Consider the following 26,420-nt stretch of genomic DNA (forward strand, 5'->3'; position numbering starts at 1 on the left):
TAGCATTAAGAAATGTGAATTCACTGCCAGCATTCATAATCTGAGATCTCACATAAAAGTCTAGAATTCTGGCCCCTCTTACACCATCAGAAGATCTGGCAGTCACAGGCCTGCAGTCCCACAGTCACGCGCGGCTAGAGATGAGGGGCGGAGGGGTCATTCACCACACTCCCTGCGGCCTGGTGTCTGCTTCACGCGTCTGACCTCACCTCTCTGGCCCTCGGCAGCCTTTCAGCCTGGGCCTCCTGGATTGGAGGGACCCCAGGACAGCAGGAGGTGCTAGGCCTCAGGGCCACCGCCCCCAGGAACAGCAGCCTCTGAGTTGGAAGTTGGCGTTGGCCCCGAGCTGGCCTGTTTTCCAAACTGTAATCAGTTAACAGCGTGGACACTGGAGCGGGATGGCCGAATCCCAGCTCTCCACTCGGGGCTCTGTGATCTGGGCACATTCTTAGACTTCTCTGTGCCTCAGTGCCTTCATATGTAAAATGGGCTCATGGTGCCTCCTCCCTCTCGTGTTGTCTTGAGAATTAACTGTCACTACAGATAAGGTGCTTCATTCAGCACGTGGTGCACGGTGAGTCCCCAGTGGATGAATGTCTCTGGCTGCTGCTGTCCTCACCACACCAGCCAGGTGCCCTGGGCCTCTCCAGGACAGAAAGTATCTTTCTTCTTCTTCTTTTTTTTTTTTTTAACGTTTTTATTTATTTTGAGAGAGACAGAGACCTCATGAGTGGGGGAGGGGCAGAGCGAGAGGGAGAGAGAGAGAATCCCAGTGCAGACGTGGGACTCGAACTCACAAAACTGTGAGATCATGGCCTGAGCCGAAACCGAGTCGGACGCTTCACTGACTGAGCCACCCGGGTGCCCCAGGACAGAAGGTATCTTAAGAGGCCAACTCTGAAGGCCTTTCTGGTTTTTCTTGTAAGCCCCCTCTGGGCCTGAGAGCCTCTTTGTGAAGGAAAGAGAGGATGACGTTAGTTCCGTCTCTGGAAGGCCTGAGCTTTGTCCGGGCACGTGCAGGGCCCTAAATGTGCCTAAGTGGCCAAGGAGGCACCTGTGTGTAGGCACACATGTGAGTTGTGTGCCCACGTGCGTGTCCCAGGCTCCTGGGCTGGGCCCACAAGTTGGAGGGGCTGGTTTCGGCCTCTTTCTGGTGGGCACGTGTAAACAGGTGCAGCTGCCAGTTGGGGTTCCGTCCCCTGGGTGTCTGGGGTTTCTGGAATCCATTCGACACAAGCTTCTTTAGCACCCAGGGCTTTACCGCAGAGGGTCCGAGCACCGGGGCTGTGGGGAGGGCCCTTCTGCCGACTCCTCTCAGCCCGTCCTTGCTCTGCCCTCTCCTTCCAGATGGGAAAAACCAGCTGCTCCTGGCCTTGCTGAAATGCACAGGTGAGGGCTTTGGAGGGGCGACGTCTGCGTGTCCGGGAGAGGCCGTCCTGGCAGGGGTGAGCCTGACCTCGGCGCAGGGAGGCCTCTTCTGCCGGCCCGTGTTGGCTTTCCCATGGTCGTCAGGGCCTGCACGGGCGAAAAGTAACTTCGTGGCCCATAGCGCCTCTCAGAACCACGGAGGCCTCACGTCGTTTTCTTGCGCCCAGGCGACAAGGCTCAGGGCCCTGGAGCCGGGAGCCCTGTCTCTGGCCATATCCCGGGCCTGGTTGGATCTGGATGAGGACACGGGACGGAGGGTGATGAGCAGGGAGGCTCCTTGTCCGTAGCACCCTCAGCCCCAGCCTGGGAGTCCCTACCCGGCAGACAGTGGGGAGGAGGAGGGGGCTGGTGGGGGGGGGGGGAGGTGGGCCGGTTCCAGAAAGTCTCAGCCAAAGGGCAGCTACAATGGGGTCTAGGTCAAAATTGGTCACTGAAACCCAGTTGGCAGAAGCCAGTGATCAAAAAGGGTCTTTTCCAGAAGGTTGGGATCCCGCACAACTGGTTGATGGAAACTGGCCAGTTCTGCCAACCATGTCCAGAGCAGGGGCAGGGCGGGGGGCGGCGGGAAGGAAGAAGGCGTTCTGCTCAGAAACAGAGAAAATGCTCAACTGCCTTTCTTGAAGCATGGCTCTTGGTGGCAATGCTTGGTGTCACTGTCGTTCTCAGGGCAGAGAAATCCCCGACACGCGGGGTAAGGGTTTTGGGAAAGCCTTAAAAAAAAGTTTGGTTTTTTTTTTTTTTTTTTTGAACAGACAGGTGGATGGATCACTGAGCTAATTGAGTTTTTTGGCCAGTTGGCCTGCTCTTTAGAGAATCGGGTTCTGTGACGTTGGCGTTTGTTTGCCGGGATCAATTAACTTCTGGCAGGCTGGGGCCCCGAGGGGGGCGCTGGCGGGGGGGTCGGTTCTGGGCCCCCCGGGCCTTGGGACGGGAGCCTGCTGATGGCCCGGGAGCGCCCAGCCCAGCGGGGCCCCCGCCCTGCCCTCTCCCCAGACACGGATTTGCAGCTGCGCAGGGACGCCGTCTTCTGCCAGGCCCTGGTGGCCGCCGTGTGCACCTTCTCTGAGCAGCTGCTGGCGGCCCTCAGCTACCGCTACAACAACAACGGCGAGTACGAGGAGAGCAGCCGGGACGCCAGCCGCAAGTGGCTGGAGCAGGTGGCGGCCACCGGAGCCCTGCTGCACTGCCAGTCCCTGCTGTCGCCGGCTGCCGCGGTGAGTGAGGGGGCGAGGCGGCGCCTTCCGGAACTTGGTACAGGAGAGCTCTCGCTGCTGCCCCGGGCTCTCGCGCACCTCGCCGTGCGTTCGGCACTTATTGGGCCCCTACTGTGTGCCACCGTTACAGGCGCTGGGCATCCAGCGGCGAACAAAGCCGTGGCCTTGTAGTCGAGAATCTTAAATCCCGGTGGGGGAGGGGCAGACGTAACTGAGTGAGATGAACGATACGGACCAGTGGTCCTCAGTTAGCCAGGGCAAGTGTGCCTCCTGGGAGACACTTGGTGATGTCTGGAGGTATTTTAGGTTGTCAGAACGGAGGGAAGACGTGGATACTTCTGGCGTCCGGGCTTGGGGATGCTGCTAAACCTTCTACAGTGCTTAGGATGCCCCTCCCCAACAGATAAGCTGGCCCCAAATGTCAGCAGCGCCACCTCTGCGTGTGATGATAAAGGCTAAGGAGAAAAACACGGAAGGGGGCAGGAAGGTGGCCAGTGAAGCCCTCACTGAGAAAGTGACATCTGACTAAGAATCGAAGGAGGCGGGGGAGTGAGCCATGAGGATATGGGGAGGAAGCTTCCAGGCAGCGAAGAACAGGAGGTGCAAAGGCCCGGAGGCAAGAGCCTGCGTGCAGTGTCTGAGGAACAGGGTGCCTAGTATGGCTGGAGCAGAGGGAACCGGGGGAGGGTGGGGGAGGGGGGTCCTGAGAATTAACTGCGACACACTGTGCAGGGTCTTCCAGGCTGTGGTAGGGGCTTTGGCTGTTCCTGGGTGGCTGTGAGCCCCGGGAGGGTTTTGAGCAGAGGACGGACCCGGGTCTGACTTCTACGCTTAATGAATCGCCCGCCCATGCTGCTGGGTGGGGATGAGACTATGGAAGGGCAAGAATGGAAACGGGGAGGTCGGAGAGCCTGCTTTTGGAACAGTCAGGTGAGATTCCCTGGTGCAGACAGCATCTCCTTTAATCCTTGCAGTAGCCCTGAGGTGGGTCCTTTACCATCCGCATCTCAAGGATGAGAACGCCGAGGTCCAGGGAGTCAGGTTTGAACTCTGAGAGTCTGGCTCTGAACCCGGTTAACCCCTAGGGCACCCTGCTTTCTTTGCATCTTCTCTTTTATCCCTGACTCCCCTGTCTGTCCACTGTCAGGGCTCGGAATCAGCCCCAAGGAGGCAGAGCCAAGTTCTCAGCCTTTGGGGGCGCCGGTGTCCGGAGCTGACACCCCCCAGCAATGCGGCCCGCAGTGGCACTTGCTCTGCTGTGCTGTTTGCTCCTCCACGTCGTGTGTCCTTGGCTGAGCAACCCCCCCCCCCCCCCCCACAGCTCTGAGCCTCCTGGGACGTGTCCCAGGCTGGGTTGGAAAGTGTGGCCAAGGCGCGCCCTCTGCTGGCCAGTGTTGCATGCAGATGTCTGCCTGGCCTGAGATCTACTCACATTTGGTTCCCGAAAGCACCCCTGGCGGGACCGAAAGGCAGCTGGGACAGCCAGCCCTCACTTTCCTCTTCTCAGATGGGGACATGGGGCCCAGTGCATTAATTCATCAGTCACCGTGATGTGCCAGGCTCTGGGCTGGGTGCTGCGGGTCTGAAGCTAACTGAAGGGAGATGGAAAGGAGGAGAGTTCTATAGAAGTTGTAGAAGCGATTGGGTTTCTTTGGGTTCAGGGGTCAGAGCCAGCTTCTCTAGTGAGGGGATGTTTGAGCCGAGACCTGGGTACCGAGACAGCCAGTGGGCTGGGTGGTCTGAGGAAGTGTTCTGGGCAGAGGGAACAGCATGTGCCAAGGCTCTGAGCAGGCTGGGTATGGTTTGGGAGATCAGGCTGGCCACATCTGTAGGGCTTGGGACTATTCGGGGAGTAGAGAGAGGGTTCAGAGGCTCTCCCCGCCTCTCCAGGTTATCCATGTCTGCCCTGTGCTGGGGGGCGAGGGTGGCAGAAGGAGACCTGCAAAGAGGTTGGTGTTGTCCTTGTACCGGGGGCATTGGGGTGGGGTAGGGGGTGGTGGGTGGGCCAGCAGAGTGTTCTGGTGCTTGAGCTGGTGGGGGCTTGGTGATCTGTATAGGGTGAGGGGAGAGAGATGTTGAGAAATCCTTAAAGGTTGGGGGCTTGGTCCCCTGGGCCAATGCTAGTGTGCTTCGCCAAAGTGGGCCTGTTGGAGGAAGGTGGGCAGGAAAATGGGGACTTTTGTTGGGTGTGTTAGGCTTGAAATGGCTAAAATGGATCGGTGCACATTAGAACATAGATGGGTTCTGACCACGGGAGGTACAGGATAAGCCTAGAGCAAACGCAATTTCACGTCTAGCCCTGGACAGCCCAGCGCAGGACCCTGTGCCTGGTAGGCACGCAGCCTGGTGTGTTGACTAGAGTTGAATCACAGAATCTCGAAGTGAAATCTCAGGACAGGGGTGGCACCTGAGACCCCTCCACCCTGTCTCCCTTCTACAGAAGGAGGAACGGACCATGCTGGAGGACATCTGGGTGACCCTGTCAGAGCTGGACAATGTCACCTTTTCCTTTAAACAGATGGATGAGAACTACGTGGCCAGTGAGTGATTCATAACATCCCTACCGTGAGAGTTGGGGTTCTGGGATGGAGGTGACTGCTCTGGGGCCACCCTGCCACCAGGGCAGCTGCCCAAGGTTAAACCAGATCTAGACTTTCAAACCTCTTGCTCCCAACATGAGTCCCAAAGCCGAACCTTGGGGCATGTATGGAAAGAGGGGTTTCGTTTTGTATAAACCCAGTCATCTCCAACAGTTCTTGGAATAACAGCCAATACCCAGTTCTTATTAAAATTCTGCCCTAGAGATACTTCTTTGGAGTGAAGACTTCTTAAGATTTCCTAAGGGTTTATACCATAATTTTTTCCCTGACTTTCTCCCTCCCTCCTTCCCACCTACTCTTTCACCTGCACATCCATTCATCCATCCAGTCCATCCATCCAATCCATTCACCCATTTATCTGTTTACCCACCCATCAATTCAGTTTATCCATCTGTCCATCCATCCATCCATCCATCCATCCATCCAATCCATTCACCCATTTATCTGTTTACCCATCCATCAATTCAATTTATCCATCTGTCCATCCATATCCACCCATCCATCCATCCCATCCACCCATCCATCAATCCTATCCATCCATCCTTCCATCCATCCCATCCACCACCCATCCGTGGATCCATCCATTCACCCATCGATGCATCCATGCATCCGTCCACCCAATCCATCCATTCACCCATATCCATCCATCCATATCCATCCATGCATCCATCCATCCGTCCATCCATCCATCCATCCATCCATCCCATTCACCCATTTACCTGTCCACCCACCCACCCATGCAGACAGCCCATCCATCCATCCATCCATCCATCCATCCATCCATCCATCACATCCTCCCATCTGTCTGTCCACTCACACACCCAACCAGCCAGCCAGCCCATCCATCCACCCATTCATCCAATCCATCCATCCATCTACCCAATCCATCCATCTGTCCATCCACACATCCATCCATCCATCCACCCATCCATCCATCCATCCATCCACACATCCATCCATGCCATCTACCTATCCATCTTCCCATCTACCCACCCACCCATCCATCCATCTATTTGTCCACACATCCATCCATCCATCCATCCATGAATCAATTTCCACCTCCTTGGGGCTGATGTCATCCTGTTCAAAATGCACAGACCGGAGTCTAGATGGACAGCAAGTGTCTTCTGAGGTACCAACTGGAATTGACTGGCAGTGGCTGCCTGTCCACAGGCAGAGTTGGGCTCAGGGGCAACTGTTGACCGGTTAGTGATTTTGCAGGATGGGGTGTGAATGCCGTAATTTTGCCACTCCTGCCATAAACTCTTCCTTATGGGTGCAAATAAGATGCAGGTCCTGTTCGAGGGTAGGTCTTGCCAGGTAGAGGCCCTGGGCTCCCAGGTCAGGGGTACAAGGAGTGTGGTGAAGCTCCGGGGACCCTGGCCGCTCCCCAGGGGGGCAGAACCCGCGCCAGGTCTAAGAACGAAGCGGTGGAAACCAGGACCTGCGGAAGGAGGCGGAAGGAAGTCAGAGGCTCCTCTCCTGGGTGCGGGAGGGCGGGGCTGTCCGAGGCCAGCGCTGGAGGGAGGGCAGGGAGGGCTGACCAGTGCTCTAGGGCGGGCAGGCAGGGAGGTCCCAGGATGCCTCCCCGAAGGTGGGAGCCAAGAGATTCCGAGGCTACTCCGCGGAGGTGGTGAGAGCGGGGACGTGCGGGGACGCCACTCTGCCCGGCGAAGGTAGAGCGGGCCTCCCCCCAGGCCCAGGGAGTGAGCCGCCCTGTCCCACTGTGCCCTCCCACAGACACCAACGTCTTCCACCACATCGAGGGCAGCCGGCAGGCGCTGAAGGTCGTCTTCTTCCTCGACAGCTACCATTTCTCCAAGCTGCCCTCCCGCTTGGAAGGCGGAGGCAGCCTGAGGCTGCACACCGTGCTGTTCACGAAGGGTGAGTTGTGGGGTGCCGGGTGGGGCCCGGCGGGGGGAGCCGAGGCCTCTGAGCACACCGGGACCCGGCCACCTGCTCTTCTGCTTTTTCCTTCATAGCTCTGGAGAATGTGGAGGGGCCACCCCCTCCAGGCAGCCAGGCTGTGGAAGATTTGCAGCAGGAGATCAACGCCCAGTCCCTGGAGAAGGTGCAGCAGTATTACCGCAAGCTCAGGTAGGTATCTGCCTGGGCTGCGTGCTGGGGACAGGAGTCTGGGCACTGCCGTGGCAGGGCAGGCATTAGCACGTAAGGCACCGGGCAGGTCCCCAGTGTGGGAGCGCACAAAACACCCTTTCTTAAGCACCTGCTGTCTGCTAGGCCCTCTGTGTACACGGGCTGTGCAGATTCTCCCAGAAGTCACAGGAGGCCATTCTAGCCACTTCACAGATGAGGAGACTGAGGCCCCGAGAGCATACCCAGCTTGCTCAAGGTCGCACTGGTAGACAGTGGCTGAGCTGAGCTTCGAACTGGGTCTGTTTCCCTTCAAAGCAGATTCTTCCAATTGAGAGGAGCTGTGTATTCCGTTCTGTGTGGGGTGGGAGTTGGAACATGGGTCCTGGCCTTCTTGAGCCTGGGAGGAAGGAGGGTGAGCCCCAGGGCCTTGGCCCTGCTCAAAAGAAACCCCCAGAGAGAAGCGGAGAGCAGGGGCCACATCTGCCAGAAGGAAGCTTCTGGCCCAGGGAGGCAGCTCTCACCACCACCCCTCCAGCCCGGCTCCTTCCTAATTCTGCCTCACCTTCTTCCCCTGTGGAGAAGGTAGATTGAAAATCAGGAGATCGGGATTTGCTGTCTCGGGGCCCAGCTTCACCATCTGGAGATGGGAGCGTGACGCTTTCGTTTGCTCGTTGGTCAAAGCCATCAGTCCGTCTTGTGCCATTTATTGAATATATATATATTTTGTAATGTTTATTTTTGAGAGAGAGAGAAAGAGTGCGCGTGCAAGCACAGGAGGGACAGAGAGAGAGGGAGACACAGAATCTGAAGCAGGCTCTAGGCTCCAAGCTGTCGTCAGCACAGAGCCTGACTCGGGGCTCAAACCAACTTAACTGTGAGATCACGACCCGAGCCGAAGTTGGACACGCAAACGACTGAGCCACCCAGGCGCCCCCATTTGTTGAATATTTGAAACATTGCCTCCAAGAGCATTCCCATATCCATCCCTTCCTTTATTCAGCACGCGTTAATCGAGAGCGTTTGTGGGCCAGGCTCTGTTCTGGATGCTTGCTCAGGAGACCGCAGTGGCCAAACAAGGCCTGTTCTTCACGGAGCACAGATTCTAGAGCAGCAGTCGCCCTGCATTGTCACTAAAGTCGTATTAGCACACAGCCACGTTCCGTTGTGTCTGTACTGTCCGTGGCTGCTTCTGTGCTACAGCAGCAGATCTGAGCAGCGTCTTGATGGAGACAGTCTGGTCCACACAGCCTGAAACACTGTTCTGACCCTTCACAGAAAAAACTTGGCTGAGCCCTGTTTCTAGAGGGGGAGAGGGGCAATAAACCAGTAAACGAAGAGCAAGCGCTCAGAGGAGAGACTCAGTAGGACAAGGGGATAGACGGTGGGGAGGCAGGGTGCTGATTGTGACAGCAGGCAGGGAGAGGTGGCATTTGAGGAGTGCCTGTTGGCGGGGGGCGGGGGGAGTACACAGGAGGCCCCTGTTGTCCCCACCCCCCACTGCTGGAGGAGCAGGTGGCCGGACGGGGAGAGCCGTGCAAGGCGCTCCCAGTGTGAGTCTTTGGGGGAACAGAGGGGGAGCCGCTGCAGTAGGGTAGGGGCCCCGCCCTCACCGCCACCCCCATCTTTCTCTCTCAGGGCATTTTACCTGGAACGGTCTAACCTGCCTACGGATGCCAGCACAACAGCGGTGAAGATAGACCAGGTGTGCCCCCCTTCCCTCACCCTGCTGCAGAGCTTGGGCCGGGCTGCGGGCTGCTGTCAGGGTCAAGGTGCAGCAGATGGGGCCCAGGGTCCCAGCCCAGCACGAATCCTGGCAGAGAAGCCCCTGAGACCTCTGTAGTCCCCCCTCCAGGGATATCCCTCCCGGGAGAACTCCTTCCCCGTTCTAGGAGTTCCAGCTTCCTCCCCACCCACCTCGGAATTCCTTAGATGTTTCTCCCCCTGCTGGCATGGGTGCACCTGTGCCTGTCTTCTCTCCCTTGTTTACCCAAGCATGTCTCTGCAGCAGCCGCCCCCACCAGATGTGGCCGTGTGGTCATCTTTTTGTTTGATTGAAATTTGTTGTCAGCATTTAAAATTTTTTTTTAATGTTTATTTATTTTTGAGACAGAGAGAGAGAGAGAGAGAGAGCACGAGCGGGGGAGGGGCAGAGAGAGAGGGAGACACAGAATCTGAGGCAGGCTCCAGGCTCTGAGCTGTCAGCACAGAGCCCAACGCGGGGCTCGAACTCACGGACCGTGAGATCATGACCTGAGCTGAAGTCGGACGCTTAACCGACTGAGCCACCCAGGCGCCCCTATTGCCAGCACTTCAAAATCAAGAGCTTTCCAGTGAAATGGAGGCTTCTAGCTTTTCTTGAGAAATGGAGAGATCTGTCTGTGTGCGGCCCACATTCCCACGTGTCACAGTTGCCCTTCCGAGGGTGTGTGCTCCGGGCCTTTTGCCCACGTCCCAGGCGCAGGCAGACCTCGAATTTGACGGCACTTTTGGGGTACTGGCCTCGGGACTGGAGGCTGGGGGCTCCCGGAGAAGGTGGTGGGCACGGCCCTCTGGGAGTTCGTGGTCTGGCTGGCAGAATATTAAGATGACACAGAGAGAACTGGCAAACCAGCATTTTGTGCCTGTGCAGGTGATGGAGGGAAGGTCCTTCCCAGGAAGGCTCTGTTGGGAGAGGACAGGAGAGGGCACTTCTTTCCGGCTTAGTTAGGGGCACACTGGGGCAGGTGGAAAGAATTAGGTAGGAAGGCTAGGCTGGAAATGTAGTGTAAACACTGAATACCAGCTTGCGGGGCAGTGGGGAGCCACAGATGGTCCTTGAGCAGGAGTCATGGAAGGTTAACCGGGCTGTAACCCCCAGAGAGGTGAGCCGGGAGGACAGCTACAATAACAGAGCCGGGCGAGAGGGAGATGATGGGGCGCAAGGCTGGTGGGGGCCTCCTCTCAATGCCCTGGGGTCTGTGTGTGTGTGTGTGTGTGTGTGTGCCTCACAGCTGATACGCCCCATCAATGCCCTGGATGAGCTCTGCCGCCTCATGAAGTCCTTCGTCCACCCTAAACCTGGTGCCAGTGGGAGCCTGGGCGCCGGCCTCATCCCCATCTCCTCGGAGCTCTGCTACCGCCTGGGCGCTTGCCAGATCGCCATGTGTGGCACGGGCATGCAGAGGTGAGCTGCTGTGACCCTGGAGTTGGGGGGGCGGGGAGGCGGGGAGGCAGGCGGCCGGGGGCTGAATCCTGGTTCTGGCCCTGCCTGTTGAGCCCAGCCACAGCCTTGGCCCTCCCTCTCGGCCTGAGTCTGGGCAGCGGGACTGCAGGGCTGCGTGGTCCTAGGTGCCCTGCTCTGGTTCTCTGTGCTCGGTGTGAATGAGCACCTGTGCAGGGTGGTTCTGCCTGACCATCCGTTCGCCATTAACGCGCTGGTCTTCGCTGGGGCGGAGCTGGCCTCCATGCCTCGTGGACACTCCCCCACTTTCTGCCCGTTGTCCCTGCTCCTTGTCCCCAGGGGTGAGAGTCACCTTCTCTGAGACACTCCCTGACCTCCCAGTTTAAAACCGCACCCTCTCCCCCCCACCCCCCTTCCCCTCCCCTCCTCCTCCCCTCAGCAGCCCCACCACCATCCCACACGCTGGGAGCTTGGCTTGCGTGTCAGTTTACGCCCAGTCACCGCCTCCAGTGTCGGCCGGCTCTGTGAGGGCGGGAACTTGTTTCGCTTCTCTGCCCTAGCCTGGCACTGAGCAGCACCTGGCACAAAGCAGGTGCTCAATAAATGCTCGTCGCGAGTGCTTGCTGTGTACTGGGCAGCACCGTTGTCAATGGATTAACTCATTTCCTCTTTGTAGCAAGCTGGTGTGATACGGCCTCTTCCAGGGGTTCTCAGTCGAGGACGGTTTTGCCCCCCCCAGGGGACACCTGGCACCGTGTCCCGATGCGAGGAGGGCACTGTTGGCGTCTAGTGGTCAGAGGCAGGACAGCCCCCCACGTCCCCCGGTCCGAAGGTCAATAGTACCTCGATACTGGTCTGCCCCTGTCTCGCGGTTGAGGAAACCGGTCTGGAGAAGGCAGCTTACCTGCTGAAGGCCACAGAGTGATTATGTGGCTGAGCTTTGAGTTCAGCGGGTCTGGCTGCAGTGCCCACGTTGTAGACTTGTTCAGAACAGACGTGAGGGATGAACGGATATGTCCTGTCGACAAGTTGGGAGGCCAAGCGATTAAGGGAGTCACTTCAGTTGTTTCCTCCAACAAGTATTTATTTACCAAGGTCCTCTTCTGAGCTGGCCGTTGGGCGTGTCAGAGAACAAAACAGGCGAAAGGGAGCAACGGCCGCCTGGTGCTGACGCCTTAGTAAAGCAGGAAAACGCCTACTGTGTGCGGGAGTGCTGGCTGTCTGGGGGAAAGACGGGCAGGTGTTGGGGGGGTGGATGGGGGAGGGGACAGGGGGGTTGGGGGGCCTCTCAGGGAGAAGACGCCTGAGGAGGAAGGAGCAAGTCCAGCAGTTTTCTGGGGGCACGTGGGGCAGTTCTCAGGGCAAGAGAGCAGGGCATGAGGCCTGCCCGGCAGCGACGGCCCCTCCCGCCCCTCCCCTGCAGGAGCACCCTGAGTGTCTCCCTGGAGCAGGCGGCCATCTTGGCACGGAGCCACGGGCTGTTGCCCAAGTGCATCATGCAGGCCACGGACATCATGCGGAAGCAGGTGAGGTGGCCCCACCCCCCAGGGACTCTCCGGGGTCTCGTGGGCTGAGGGCATGGTGGCATGAAGGGCCCCAGACCTGGACCTTCTCCCCATCTGGCGGGGCCCCGGATCTCAGCTTCTGGGGCCTCCCGTTACTCCCCTTACCCCACCCCACCTGCACCCACACACTTCCTCCCTGAACTCTGTGTAGAGGCAGGTCCCAAGCCTCCTTCTTTCTTCCCAGGGACCCAGGGTGGAGATTCTGGCCAAAAACCTCCGAGTCAAGGATCAGATGCCCCAGGGTGCACCGCGGTGAGTGGCTGCTCCCCCCAAGCCCTCTGGGAGGCCAGGACCGGGCTTGGCCGGAACTCCTGGCCTCACCCCGGGAAGCCCCCATGGTGTTCACGTGGGGCCCCACCGCTCGTTTATGGGGACGCACTTTGGGGGGGGCAACAAATACCGCTGCAGGCAGCCTTCTTATTTCTTTAGCAAACAACAACCTTGTGAGCATTCTCTCCAGCCGGCAGCTGGGGGGACTGAGGCACAGAGAGGTTAAGTATCTTGTCCGAGGTCATACAGCTAGTAAATGGCGGAGCTGGGACCCTGCGCCCTGGCAGTGGAGGCCTAGGGGCCGCGCTCCTGACCACCGTGCTGCCTTGCCTCTCTGTCCTGCCTATGTCACCACAGCGGCCTCCGGTCCGGTCCCCCTGCCATCATTCTCCCCACAGCAGATCTGACCCACGAGTGGCTCCCTCTTACTTGAGGGTGAAGCCCAGGCCCTTGCCGGTGCAGCCGCTAAGGAACCCGGGGGCCGCCCGCGTGGTGCTGCAGAGGGTCCCCCATCTGTGAAAAAACTCCCAAGGGCGGAGCACTGTGGCTAGTTTGCCACCACCAGCGTGGGAAAGCGCACAGCTCCCGCCGTGTGCACGGACGCGCACACACGTATCCTCACCCCCAAGCACGCACGTGCAGACGCGTCTGTGTCTGCAAACTCGTTGCCGGTCCGGAGGGGGCCAGACAGCCGGGGGGGGGGGGGAAGCACCAGCAGCGTGGGGGGTTTTCACCCCCCATCTTTTTTTACCCGTCGAGCTGTGTTCCTTGGGCGCGGATTATGTGCTCAAAAAGAATGGGCGGCCGGGCCATTGCTCATGGGGCTCCTCACCCGTCTCCGCCAGGCTTTACCGCCTCTGCCAGCCTCCGGTGGACGGAGACCTCTGAACGTGCAGACAGGTGCCAGGTGCTCGGCTGCGTCCCCCCCCGGAGCTGGGCTTTGGGAGGCCACAGGGGGCCGCGCCGGCCTTCTGCAGAGCCGGCTGCGACGCTCCTTCCTGCTCCAGGATCCGTCAGCCTGCGTCTTCACCTCCTGTGTGGACAGGCGGAGCCCCCGCTCTCCGATGAGCCGGCCGGTCGGCCCTGGGCCGGCACGTTCTCCACGCTTGTGCCAGAAGCCCGAGGGGGTGCCGGGGACCCACGGAGCTCACTGACGGGTGCAGCCAGGACCTGGGCTCCTGCCCACAAGTCCCCGGGACACGGAGGGGGGATGTCACGGGTGCTGTAGCTGGAGGCCTGCGCACCCAGCTCCCTCAGGGTGGTTCAACCTGCACTTTTGAAACCCCTGGTTTCCTTCTAAGTCCACATTCCAGGCGACACGCGGTGTCTCCTCCTCCTCCTCACCTTAGCTGCCAGTTCACCCCTAACCCTGTACTAACCTGCTCGGTGGACTGGGAGAAGCCGGGCCTCTGCCAGGAAAGACAGAGGGATGGGGCACACCACCTGTCACCAAGAGGATACTCCAGAGCCACACCAGCTTCTGACATCACCGCCATTGGAACTCGAGCCACCAGTCCTGGGCGCGAGATTTGCTCCGACTTTATTTATATGGCGTGAACTCTCTATGGTTTGTTTTGGGGTTTTTATGTTGTTGGTGTCGTCGAGATTTTTTTTTTTTCTGGGTTGTGTAATTATATATTTGACATTTTAAATCTCAAAGAAAGGTATATTGTCTAACAGGGGACCAACATAAGGTAGTGTTGATGACTTTTCCCACTTCTACTAAAAGAGAAAACTAAATTATTGAAAATCCAACAAATGTCAGTATTTCATCTTTTTTAATATTAGGGTCTTAAGGTATCACTCACAGGTGTTGGCTAGGATCCCTTCCCCCTCGCCCCCCGCCTCAGTTCTCCAGCAGCCGGTCAATATTAGCTTGAATTACTCTGCTCCCTTTCGGCCTGGCCGTGAGGGTTTGAGAGGCAGGTGGACCAGGGCTGGGGGTGGGAGGGGGTTGAAGCGCCCACTTGAGATGCTGTCCCGCACAGGTGTCTGTCCTGCAGGTAGGAGGGCCCCTGGGAAACGCTGGGTGGTGGCTTCTGTAACTTATTATTATTATTATTTTTTGATGTTAGCTCAGAGCAGGGCACTTGGGATTTCTCAGCCAGCCAGAGAGACAGGAAGTCACCCTGCCCGCCTCCTGGGCACAGGGACCCACACTGGGGCCTCCTCAGCAGTTTGTCCCCTCTAGCTTGTGTGTGCCAGCAGGGAGAAACCCCAGCCGAGGTAGAAGGGAGGGGATATCTATAATCCACCCTTGTGTGGTGGGTGAGGTCAGGTCTGGGTTGCCCACTGCCCCTGAGACTTGAAGCCCCACCAGCATCTTGGCCCCCTGGGCCTCCGGGGACCACCCTCCATCACTTGCCACTGTGGCCGAGATGGCAAGACGTGGGCTTGTGGCTGGACCCAGGTGGCAGGGACACAAATGAAGACCCGCTTTAGCCCCCTGGTGGGAAATGGAGAGGGGCCCCTGAGGGCAAGGGCGTTGTGCACTGGTTTACTTTAAAATGTACAGATCTTCTCATTAAAGTCATGATAGATTTTTTTATTATTATTAAAAGTCAGTTTATAATACAAAGATCTTGATCTGTGGAGGGTTCCTTTGGGGCTGACTCTGGTGGTGAGGGCCGGGGCGGGGTGGCCAGCGTCACGGGCAGAATGAGCTCGTGCTTTGAAGACCATACTGGGGGCGGTTCCCATCGATCCTGTCGGAGTCCTTGAGCCAGAGACCCCCTCCTCCCCCCCCCCCCCCCGCCCCACGCGACAGTGACGTTACCCCCCTGAACCCGTTTCCTCCTCTAACGCGGGGACAATACATGTTTTCTCTTGCAGGGGAAGAGTGGCGAGGGCTACCCAAGAGTGCACAGTAGGTCTGTGCCTCAGTCGTGCCGGGGCAATAGGGGTTTTTATATTGCGTTCACCTTTATTTTCCATTCCGACCTCCATTTCGCTGCGATGGTGCAAAATGTGGCAATTTTCCCAGGCATTCCTTGCCTTCTCTTGGGTGTCATGTCAGGGTTCCCGCTCTTCCATGTGCCCAGGGGTCCGGATAGGTCCGAGGGATGCTACCGAGCTGCCCTCTGCTGCAGCCTGTGAGGCCCATTGCGGTCTCGGATCTCGGATCTGGGATCTGGGATCTGGGATCTGGGGTGGGGTCGGAGGTCCACGCAACACAGAGTCTGGTTCTCGGCCAATCAGGATCCAGGCTGCCGCAAACGGGCCAATCAGAATAGATGCCAGCACAGACTCTGCGCATGCACACGTGGAACTGTCTGGGTTGGGCTGTTAACTGGTTCAGGGCACCTGCTCGTGCCCTGCCCATCCTTATGAAGCTTCCTGGCTCCGTCTGCCCATCCAGAGAAATCTCAACCCCTGGGCCGGATTTGAGCTGCAGACCTGTTTCCCTAGGCTTGTCCTATGCCTGCCTCCCTCTCCCTCCCTCCCTCCCTCCTTTCTTCCTTCCCTTCCCCTCTGCTCCTTCTTATGGTTCCCTCTTCCCTCCTTACTGTCTTTTCCTCCTTTCCCACACTTTGGAAAACACTGACATCTATGAAAGGCTCCCTTAGGGTACCCTCCCTGAAGCCAGCTGCCCTTGCGAACCCCCTGAGCCACGATGCCCACACCCAGTTCTGTCATTTCAGACCAGCGTGCCTTCTCTTTTAGCGTCTGCTCCTTCCAGGCTAACCCGTTTCAGAGCTTATGCTCTCAAGGCCCAGACTGGGTCTTTCCCAGAGAGAGATCCCTGTGTCTTTCAATGACAGGTTTCAAAAGACTCCATACTGTAATAGTTGGGAATGAATCCCGATAGGATTTTAGGCACAGCGACGGACTGATTATTTGGAATTATTTGAGGCCAGTGTTTAGATCCAGCGAAAAACCCTTTGAGGGGAGAGCTGTTGCCTCCGTCTATATTTGGGGTCAACGAGGAGGATTTAATGGCTTCCTTCAGGCAGGCGCTTTGTATAGGAAGCAGCCAATTTCTGCCTATTCTGCATCCTGGGTACCAGGAATCAGAAAAGGGAATTGTCAGGTAGCGATAGGCAGAGGCAGCTTTGGTTTGGAGCTGAGAGGTAGGGCCTCTGTGGCCTTAACCAAGTCCCATCCAGCTTTGTCTGCAAACTGGGGGGGAGAGGGGGTGTAAAAGCCCAGGACCTGCTTTGGTCTCAGGAAGGCCTTTTTTTTTTTTTCACAGCACAAAAGGGAAGGAATAGGTGCAAGGGGGCGTTTTACAGGAAGTCTCAGACTTGGGGCCTGAGGGCTGAAACTTGGAAACAGGTGTGGGTTTTGTTTTTGTTTTCCCAGACATGATGTTTTCATAATTTTGAACAAGACCCTCCAGAAGTGGCAGATTTCACTTCCAAATTCTGGTTTTTTTTTTTGTTCCTTTTGAAAATTGAGAAGTTCTGGTCCCACTGGCCCACATTTCTGCCATGCCACGTGTCAGCTGTGGCTGAGGAGGGCCACCTCCTTCGGGCAAGACGCCAGCTCTCTCGTCCCTCACAGCCCCACCTGACCTGGCACATTCCTTTACCTGACCTCCTTGGTTCCGGGCAGGCCTTGCTGCCTCTTAACTGTCCGGATCCTCAGTTCTGGAGTCACCACGGTGATGTCGGCTGAAGGAGGACCTGGTGACTGGGGTTGCTGGGCTGGTCGATGGCACATCAAGGGGCGGGCAAAACCCTGCAGCTGATGAATCTCTTGAACCTCCCAGCTGGACTTCCAGAATCTCTCTGAGCCTCTGTTTCTTCCAACTGTCCAGTGGAGCCCAGATATGGCTCCTTGATGTGGATGGTGCCAGGGGCCAGTCACTCAGGAAGCCAAAGGTGGGATGGGGTGTGTTGGCCACTTTATGGCTTTATCTAACTGTAACTGCTTATGTGTTTGCCATCCTCCTTTCCCGCCAGTAGGAGCACCTTGAGAACAGGAGCCATAGTCTGCTGTGTGCCCAGTGTCCAGCCCAGTGCTGGGCATCGGTGAACCATGGCGAAAATAAAAGAAGGATCATGACTATCCGAGCCGGGAACCACGTGCCTATGACCGCATGCTCTGTGCCTGGCTTTGTTCTGGGGCTGGGCTGGATTGTGGAGGGCCATGAGGATCTGGGCTGAGACCTTTGAAGTCGGATACCCTCACCTGCCCCCCGGACCTGGAAGGGTTCTGTACTTGCTGAGTGCCATCTCCTGAGAGGTCACTGCCTCTCTTGGAACCTCAGTTTCCCTCTCTGAGAAATGGAGGGGTTTACCCATCTGGCTGTGTTGTTGACCAGGAGAACCAACAGGGTCCAGGGTTGCCAAATTTAACTTCCAGGGGATGAATGTGGTGCTCCGTCCTTCCAGCAGGTGGCGCCAGAGACCGTATAGTGACAGGAGGTTCCGGTTCACCTGGGCTCTTGTCCTGGCAGGTCCTGCCTACCAGCTTCCAGCCCAAATGCTGGCTGTTGGGTGCCCACATTTGGGAGAGAGGCAGCCTTGAGGCCCGGGCTGGGACTGCCTGGTTGATGGGCACTGTCCCCTGCCATCTGGCCTGGGTTTGGCTTGACTTGGTGTGGATATTTTATCTTTTTCTTTTTCCATTTTTTTTTATTTCTCCTTCTTGATTATTTTTGTCTCTTTCGCCTCCATTTTCTTTCTTACCTAGATTTTCTGTTTTTTCTTTGTCCCACGACATACGTCTGTGAGCTAGACTCTATATTCTTCCCTTTTTATTTTTCTTTTGTGCGTTTCCTTCTCTCCCTTCTTTCGTTCCTTGCAACTGGATGTATGAGGATGTGAAAGACCCTTGCAAACTGTAAAATGAGGTGCTCATGAGGGCTGTGACCAGGAACCCGCCAATTACTAACGGGCGCCCCACCCCGGCCTGGAAGCGCTGACCACCAGGTGGCGCTGTGGGCCAGATTGTCCTGGCTGAACCACCCAGAGCCCCTGGAGGCTCCCGTTGAAGGGCTCTGGGGTTTGGGGGCTTTGTGGGGAGGTGAGTCAGAGGTCTATCCCAAATGGACTTCTCTGGGCACTTAGTAACATCTCCTGGAGGGTCAGGAGAGGGCTGTAGGGCAACAGAGCCCAAGCCGTCCTTCTCTGTGCCTCAGTTCCCCCACCTACGATGTGAGGGTGTACAACTCATTTCTTCAAAAAAGGATTTGTCCTCTGACCAGCCTGGCCTTCCAAGACTTCTGTGGATTAACGGCAGCGTCCAGGACTGAGCGCTTAGTGTCTTTTGGACTCTCGGCCGGTCGGCTTTTATAAAGGCATCATCGGGTGTAACCCTCTTACCCGCCCTTCAAGGTAGGTACTGCTAAGCTCCTCTTGACAGAGGAGGGCATGGGCTCAGTTAGTTAGTTTTAAGTGACTCACCCATGGTCACACAGCTCGGAAATACTGATCCCTGATCAGTTCCAGGGCCATGGTCGCAGCGTTACATTTAGCAAGTGGAAACACAGCGGCCACTGGATTTCATGGACTCGCTGGCCAGGTGCACCATGGGAGAATCTGACTCTGATCCCAGAACCTGGCAGACATGGGGCTGGGGGAGGGGAAGGGTTGAAGAGGTCCCCTGACTAAGGAAAGGCCTGCGGGCTGTCATGGGAAAGCAGAAGGGAGCTCTGCGGCCTTCTTGCCTTGGGTGCTCCCTGCGGTGCTCCCTCAGGGTCTTTGCACATGTCCCCATGGCCTGGAGCACTCTTCCCCCAGATGGCCTCATGCTTTGCTCCCTCATTTTCCTCGCGTCTGCTCAAACATCACATCATCCCACATTCTTTCCTGTCACCCCGTCTCCCCTCACCCTGTTTTATTTTTCTCCCGAGCACTTACCACCACCTGGCGGAGAGGATCGTTCACTCTCCGTCTCTTGCACTGCAAGGGCCCGGATTCTTGTTCACCTCATGTGTTAGTGACTCCCGTTCACCGGGATGTGGTGGGAAAGGCCTTTTCATGACAGAGCGGCCTCCTGGGTCCCGAAGGATGTGCCTGTCGCCAGGGCGGAGGGAGAGGAAGCCCCCCGGAGGTCTGGCAGGAAGGTGCCACTGTGGGGTTGGGACCACCACAAACACCACCAGCAGCCGCTTCTTGAGCGCCTACTCGGTGCCCGGTGCCGTCCTGGGCGTGTTAGTACAGCGCTCGGTCAGTATGTGCTGTCGGTGCTCGTTAGCTGCGGAGTTTAGCGATCGGAGTCCTGTCGCGGTAGATTCTTAACATTTCCTGGAGATGTCCAGTCACTACCCGTTGGCTTTAGTGGACAGAATCAGGGAATGAGGGGTGCAGCAGGGGGGACAGCACATCCTTGCTGCTGAGGATTCGGACCACTAATCCTCACCGACTCTCACGGTGCCTGGGAGAAGACAGAGTTATTAGTCCCATTTGACAGACGAGAAAACAGTCTGAAAGCGTTCAGTGACCTGTCTGAGCTCACAAAGACTTGGAGTCAGAACGAGCGCGTCGGACCCCAACTCCCCACTTGCGTGAACACCTCTGTGGCCTCCTGGGCGGGCAGAACGGCCAGCGCTGAGGGCGCCCCGGCCCTTCCAGTCTCTCCCGGACCCTGCCTCTCTGGCTTGCTGCCCTTCAACCACCAAGGCCTCCTTTCTGCTCCTCCGGCTCTAATCTCGGTCCTCGTTCCCGCCTCCGGAACTTTGCACCCGCTGCGCTTTCCCGACTGGAAGTATCTTGCCGTCTGCCACTCCCACGGGTGGCCCCTCCCCGTTACTCCGGCCTCAGTTGGAATGCCACGGCCTCCAAGAGGCCCTCCGGATTGACTGAAGATATCATCCCTTATTGACTGTAGCAGAGCATGCCCTTTCCTTCTGCCAAAGATCCAGTCTTTATCCAGTTTACGTCCGCATTTCTTAGCTCACATATTGTTGGCCTGCTCCGAGCAGACTGCAGTTTCTGTGGGGGCCGAGCCTGCCTTGCTCACGACTGTATCCCCACTTCCTAGCACAGGAGGAAGAAGTGTAGCACCCTAGGTGCTCGATGAGGCCTCGCTGACTCTGGCTGGATGGACCAGTGAATGAATGGCCATGGGAGGAGGATTTGGATCAAGAGACAGCCGCCCCCTCATGAGGTATTTACGCTAATTTAATCTTCAGGGTTTGGAAAGTCCACGATTATGTCTTTGTTCCTTCCTTGGGTGCGATAGTTCTGGTCCGGACCCACTTTCCTGGAGTCCCTTGGTTTCACCCAGGCCTCAGGTCCCCTGCAGGGTGGAGCTTCCCCACGAGAATGTTCTTCCATCGGGCTGGATCTCAGTCACTGGGTGCTGGGTCCGACTTGGCAGGAGGACGCCGCTGATGATGCAAAGCCACCCTACACACAAGGCGTCTGCAGAAACCCATGGGATTCAGGGTCTGCTCAGTAACCCATTCCCTCACCGGCATCCTTTATCAAGTATTTATGAAGGCCCTACTAGGTGCCAGGCCCTGTTCTAGGCCCAGAGTCACATCAGCAAACTGCTTGTGGAGTTTATTTTCTGCTGGAAGAGATGGGGACAAAAAGCCAATAAACACATTGTGTGTCATATGGTGTGAATGCCAATAAGATAAATCCAGCAGGTAGGAGGTCAGGGACAGATGTGAGAGCTAGTTTAATAAATGGTCAGGGAAAGCCTCTCTGGGGCAGACCCTTGAGTGGAGACCCAAGGAGGAGAGACCTTGGCATAACTGATTCCAGGCAGCAGAAACAGCAGGTGCAAAGGCCCAGAGGTAGAAAGTGCTAGGGAGGGTGTGACATCAGAGTGGGCAGGGCCCAGGGCACATAGGTGACTGGAAGGCTTTGCACTTCATGTCTAGAATCAGGAAGCCACTGGCGGGTTTTGAGCGAAGGAGAGTTTTCTCATCTGCAAAACGGCAATTATAGCTCGAGGCCCCCACCAGGCCTGCCCATTTGAGCACTTTCGAAAAGAATCTGAGAGGGCTCTCCAGAGTGAAAGTGGTATTGTAACATTTTATTTCTAGAATATGTGGCATTGTTCCTATTGTGTTTCGTGAAACGTGTAGTATTACCATGACATACAATTATATTTCTGTCTAGTCTGTGGAGACAGCCGCCTCTCTGATGGTGCCCACACCAGGGTCTCTCCCCACCACCTGCACCCTCCCTCCTGCAGCCTGTCTGGGTGGCCCCATGCTCAGCCAAGGGGGTGAATCGCGAGGACAGGGCTGCCTTCATGGGGACGCGTGGGACCCATTGTAGTCACACGGTGCTCAGAAGGGTCCCGTGATTGGCTAAAGGCTCTGCTGTTACAGTTTTGAAACTCTTAATAATTTTTGACCAAGGGGCTCTATATTTTTACTTTGCGCCGGGCCCCACAAATTATGAAGGTGGTTTTCTTGAGGCTGTGAGCCTGTCACGGGATCCTGCCCCTTGGGGCAATCCTGTGATTGGTAGATGTTGACCCACTTCTGAGAAATGAGGTGCAAGGGCCCTGCTCAGGGGGGATTCTGGGAAAATCTTTGCTCCCTGAAATGAGCGGGCTCAGGAGGAACGTTTCTTTTCTCCCCATGCCTCGTTCCTTCCTGCTTTGGATATTGGCCGCTTGGATACTTCTCTCTACATCTGCTGCTGCCAGCTGAATCCAAACCATCATCTTTTGCCTAGAACATTCTGGTGTTCTCGCTGGTCTCCCTGCTCTCACCCTCCTCCCCTGCACTCGGCATTCAGTTCTTTTGACTTTCCGAAGTTCTGGGGGCTTCAGCAGAAGGTCCAGTCCCCTAGGTCAGCCCCCTCCTGGGCAGGCCTTTGCCAGCCTCGGCCCAGCATGTGGGGTGGGCACTGCCGTGTTGTCCTTCTATTTTCCCTGCTCTTTCCCTTCCGGCACTTTCCAGGCCCAGGTTCCCGGTGCAGGGCTGCCCCAGCATCCCCCCCCCCCATGCAGCCCCTCCCTGCTGCCCTGGGCCCAGCCTCCAGATCTTTCCAGATCCTTCCTGCCCATTCACCCTCTCTCCAATCAAAACCTAACCATCCCCTGGCCCTGCTCCCTGCTGAGGGACACGTGCCTCACAGTGCCACAGGAGCCAATGGGTAATGGGGAGACACTCCCCTAGTTACCTATCCGTGCTTCACCAGAGCCCCCTAGAGCTGTGGAGGTGACAAGTGGGGCTTTCCAGACACCATGACCGTGGAGCGGGGAGTGAGCTGTTCCAGGGACAGGAACACTGCAGTCTACCAGGCTGGAGGAGGGCGGCCTCACAGGGGCTGCACGGACTTGCTGCTCTCTTTTCTGGCCTTTAGTTCACACAGCTCTTTGGAAAAGAACACGGGAATGGCCCTGGCAGGTGGGACCGGTCTCCATGGCGTGTGGCTAACATTCGAGGACAGTGGAGCTACAGGCTGCTGGGGAGCAGCCCGTCAAGAGGGGGGAGGGGCGGGGGTGAGGGTGGCAGAGCTCCCTCCACCCGTCACGGCACCTGCCGTCAGGGAGCTGGCTGGGGGGTCCTGGGCACTCTTGCCTGGGGGAGGGCCCAGGAGGGTCTGCCAGGTCTGTGTCAGCAGCCGAGCCAGACTTGGGTCCTGTTTGCAGAGACTCGGCTACAGAAAGGGGCCAGGAGCATCTGGCACCATCACCCACACAAGCCTCCTCTGTTGCGACTGGGCCCAACTTGATGGTGGAGGGCCAGCCTGTGTGACCCTGCCTCATGGGCATGAAAGGAAACCCAGCCTCCCTCGTCCCAACTGACAGATGAGAGGGATCCCAGTGCGCATCTGGGACTGAAGAGTCCATACGATGTATACTGTTAACTGAACACCTACTATGTGCCGGGCCCAGTGTTCACATGAACACATCACTTCACTGACTCCTACAACAGCCCTACGAGGGGCACCGTATTCACCACCCTCCCATTGGAGGTCCCCCAGGGTCACGTGACGTAGGGGCATCGGAGCCGGGATTTGAGTACATGACACCCGGTCCCAGGTCCTCACTCCCAGCCTTCAGTCCTGCCAGCTGCCTGTGGAATGGGAGATGCTTGTGCCGAGGGCCGGGTCAGCCAGAGACGGGAGCCCCCGAGGCTTCCCCCTCGGGCGGTGGGGGGGGGGGGATACCCAAAACTGGAGAAAACAGGGTCACCAAGACCACGCGCTGGCTGAACTGCTGACGTGGACTGATACTTGACCAGCGCGCTGCTCAGAACCCAAGAGTCGCGTGGATTTAAAAGCAACGTGCCAGTTCCAGGTGCACTCACACCTGAGGACGGGGACCTCCTCGTGGTGCATGGTGGAGACAACGCACGGGGCCTCGCCACCAAGTGCACGAGACCCGTGGCCGGACTTCCCGGCCTCCAATCGACGGGCCCGTGCCTCAGTGTCCCCGTCGGTAGCAGGGGCTCCCGGCAGCGCGTTCCTCACAGGGCGGGGCTGGGGCCGGACGCCCGAGCGCAGGTGAACCCTCTGCCGGGCGCTGGGCCGCAGGGCTGCTCGCGACGCTGCCGTGGCCGCTCGGGCGCACAGGCCGGGGTTTCTCTTCCGCTCCGGAGGGGCCCCGTCTGGAGAGAGCTCCAGAAGGCTAAGATTCAGGCCTTTTGTGAAAGTGAGGCCCAGGGCCTGCGATCGCCCGGGCTCTGGGGACCAATCGCGTCCATTCATTTTACAAAGCGGCGTGTTTATCTGCATTTTCCACCTGAATGCTCCAGGGAAACGTCCCAAAATAACTGGCGATTTCATTTGAGGAGCTAATTAGGCAGAGTCAATGCGGTTTCCTCCAAAGAGGGTCCATATCACACAGAGAGGCGTGGAGAGGAAGGCCTGAGCACCGCAGGGCTGCATGCGAAGCGGGCCAAGGGTTTTGCCAACCACCCAGAGCCTCCGCCTGGGGAATCTCAGCCCCGCCACCTGCCCCGCTCATCCTGCTCCAGCCCTCGGGGTCACCACCAGCGCCCCAGGGGGACGGCAGCATGAACCCCAAATCAGGAGTCAGCTGGGCCTTGGTTCAAAGGCCAGCTCCGCCATTTACCGGCTGTGTGGGCCCAGGGACATGCGTGGCCGCTCTGAGCCTCCGCGTCCTCATCTGTCAAGTGGGAATAAACAGCAACGCTTCCTGCCCAGGGTAAAGTGAGGCTCAGAGACGTACCTTAGGTGCTTAGCAAATGCCCGCCGCATTTGAAGTGCGCAGGGAAGGCCAGCTGTAACTACCGTTCGCTCCCGTTGATGGAGGACAGCCGTGACCACGCGCACGTTCATCACAGAGGGCACCTTCTTGACACGGAGGAGCGCAGCGCCTGGCACCTGGGCGGCCTCAGAGAACGGTGTGGTCCTCTCCGGGGGCGCATCGGTCTGAACATCCCGACGCGCAGTGGGGACAGGCTGGGTCGTCTCCCGGGAAGGCGGGCTTCTTGCTCGAAGGGCAGGTGCCCGGAGGGGCGGCCGGGAGCTGGGCTCGGGGGGCTCCTCCCTTGCGACCCAGGTGACGGAGCAGCCCCGCCCCTGCGTCACCAGGGCCCGGGCACGAAGAAGGGAGCTCGGCCAGGGGGCCTGGCAGGGGCGGTTGGGGGTCCAGCCCCGGGGGACGGGCAGTCACTGTGCGCACAGCCCATTGGCAGGATCAGGTCACGTGGCCCCCAGTCCCCGGGGACCCGGACTTGCCGCCCCGGGTGCCCGCAGGGTGGGTCCTCCCTCGACTTCCAGAGGGTCGCCGGAAACCCAGTCCGCGTGGGCGGTGGAGCCCGCGCTTCAGAAGGAGCACATGGCGGGAGGCCGGGTCACTCTTGTCCCCGCCCCCCGGGAGCCGGCAAACCCCGGGAGTCTGTCGGGCCTGTAGCTGACTCTCCCTGGGATCTCCTTCCGGGGGCGGTCCCTTCCGTGTGACCAACTCCTGGGGACGCCCAAGGGGGATCTGTTTGCCTCTGCGGGAACCGGGCCTCTGTCTACATCTCAGGTCCCAAAGAGTCCAGGGCCTCTGATGACAGCACTTCTTATGTGATAGTCTCGCTCGTGGGTTGTGTGTGCTGTGTGTGTACGTGTGTATATATGTGTACGAGTGTGTATATGTGTGTATATGGACGTATATATGTGTGTATGTAATGCGTATGTGTGTATACGGACGTATTTGTGTATGTGTGTAAGTGCATACAAAGGTGTGTGAGCCTGTGTGTGTGATGTGTGGATGCACGCATGTGTACGTGGGTGAGAGACTCTCCTGCCTCCCAAGCTCACACGATCTCCCCATCACTGCCCCTGCTCTCAGGGTGGTGGTTAAACAAACACAGGCTCCCCTGACCGCGGTGGTATTAAAGGAGCCCACGCGGACGATGTGGAATTCCCGCTCACTCCGGACAGTGAACTCTGGAGGGAATGTCGGCTCGGGCCCAGAAAATTCCAGGGCACAGATGGTTCGGGCCGCGGCTCTGGGCTACCCCGTGCTCTGGCCAGCTCTGACGGTGCACCCACATCTCAAGTGCCCTCAGAAGTGTAGACGGGGGGTTCGGCTCTGGCCTCGTGTCTCATCCTTATTATCCGGCTCCCCCCCTATCTGTGGCCACCTGGTCCTCATGCCAGGCTCCCTGGGGCCCCAGGGGCCCTTCTCGGAGGCCCTCGTTGCCGTGGGAGGGGGGCCTGTGCCTTCAGCTGGTCTTAGTTCCTCCTCCCGGACGCCTCCCTGATCGCCTGTCTCCTGTGAAGTCACTTCCTGTTCCGTGACGCCCTACTGTTTCCTTCGTGGGGTTCATCAGACCTCCGATCCTCTCGCTCGTGTGATGATTGTCTCCTCTCGAGGAAGCCAGCTCCATGAAGGCAGGGACTGTGGCGAGCCCAGGACCGTGAGTCCAGGCCCCGCACTGCGTGTGGCACATGGATGCACGGGCCAGTGTTCACCGTGTGCACGAGTGTAGACGAACGGGTGGAGCTCATCCTGGTACCCTGAGCAGACTCAGTTCAAGCCCCACCTGTCCTCTGTCCCGTATCTTTCAAAGGCTGCCACATCTGAGAACTAATGAAGAACTTATTTGTGTTAATGAATATGTATTAGTTCTTTCAAGATGAGATATACATATTTAATAAGGAATGTGGAGAAGCTCAGGTTTTTAATCCGAGGAAGTTACCCCAATAATGAGAATGTAAAATGATGGCATGAGGGGGTGTGGCTATTTGGGGCCTGGAGGCCCGGG

The 26,420-nt window shown here is 57.8% G+C and overlaps 1 protein-coding gene across 1 annotated transcript in view; it reads left to right on the top strand.

The window, feature by feature from the left end:
* Window positions 1-14,912, top strand: part of PREX1 (phosphatidylinositol-3,4,5-trisphosphate dependent Rac exchange factor 1) — a 128,599-nt gene extending 113,687 nt beyond the window's left edge. Inside the window, exons 7-16 of the mRNA XM_030309094.1 lie at window positions 1,078-1,389; window positions 2,422-2,642; window positions 5,083-5,182; window positions 6,983-7,126; window positions 7,225-7,339; window positions 8,975-9,041; window positions 10,330-10,502; window positions 11,923-12,025; window positions 12,249-12,316; window positions 13,180-14,912. Of these exons, the coding sequence (XP_030164954.1) occupies window positions 1,078-1,389; window positions 2,422-2,642; window positions 5,083-5,182; window positions 6,983-7,126; window positions 7,225-7,339; window positions 8,975-9,041; window positions 10,330-10,502; window positions 11,923-12,025; window positions 12,249-12,316; window positions 13,180-13,222 (1,346 nt within the window). The 3' untranslated portion in view covers window positions 13,223-14,912. The remainder of the gene's footprint in view (window positions 1-1,077; window positions 1,390-2,421; window positions 2,643-5,082; window positions 5,183-6,982; window positions 7,127-7,224; window positions 7,340-8,974; window positions 9,042-10,329; window positions 10,503-11,922; window positions 12,026-12,248; window positions 12,317-13,179) is intronic.
* Window positions 14,913-26,420: the final 11,508 nt, after the last annotated feature.

Source organism: Lynx canadensis, chromosome A3 (genome assembly GCF_007474595.2).
Source record: "Lynx canadensis isolate LIC74 chromosome A3, mLynCan4.pri.v2, whole genome shotgun sequence".
NCBI lineage: Eukaryota > Metazoa > Chordata > Mammalia > Carnivora > Felidae > Lynx > Lynx canadensis.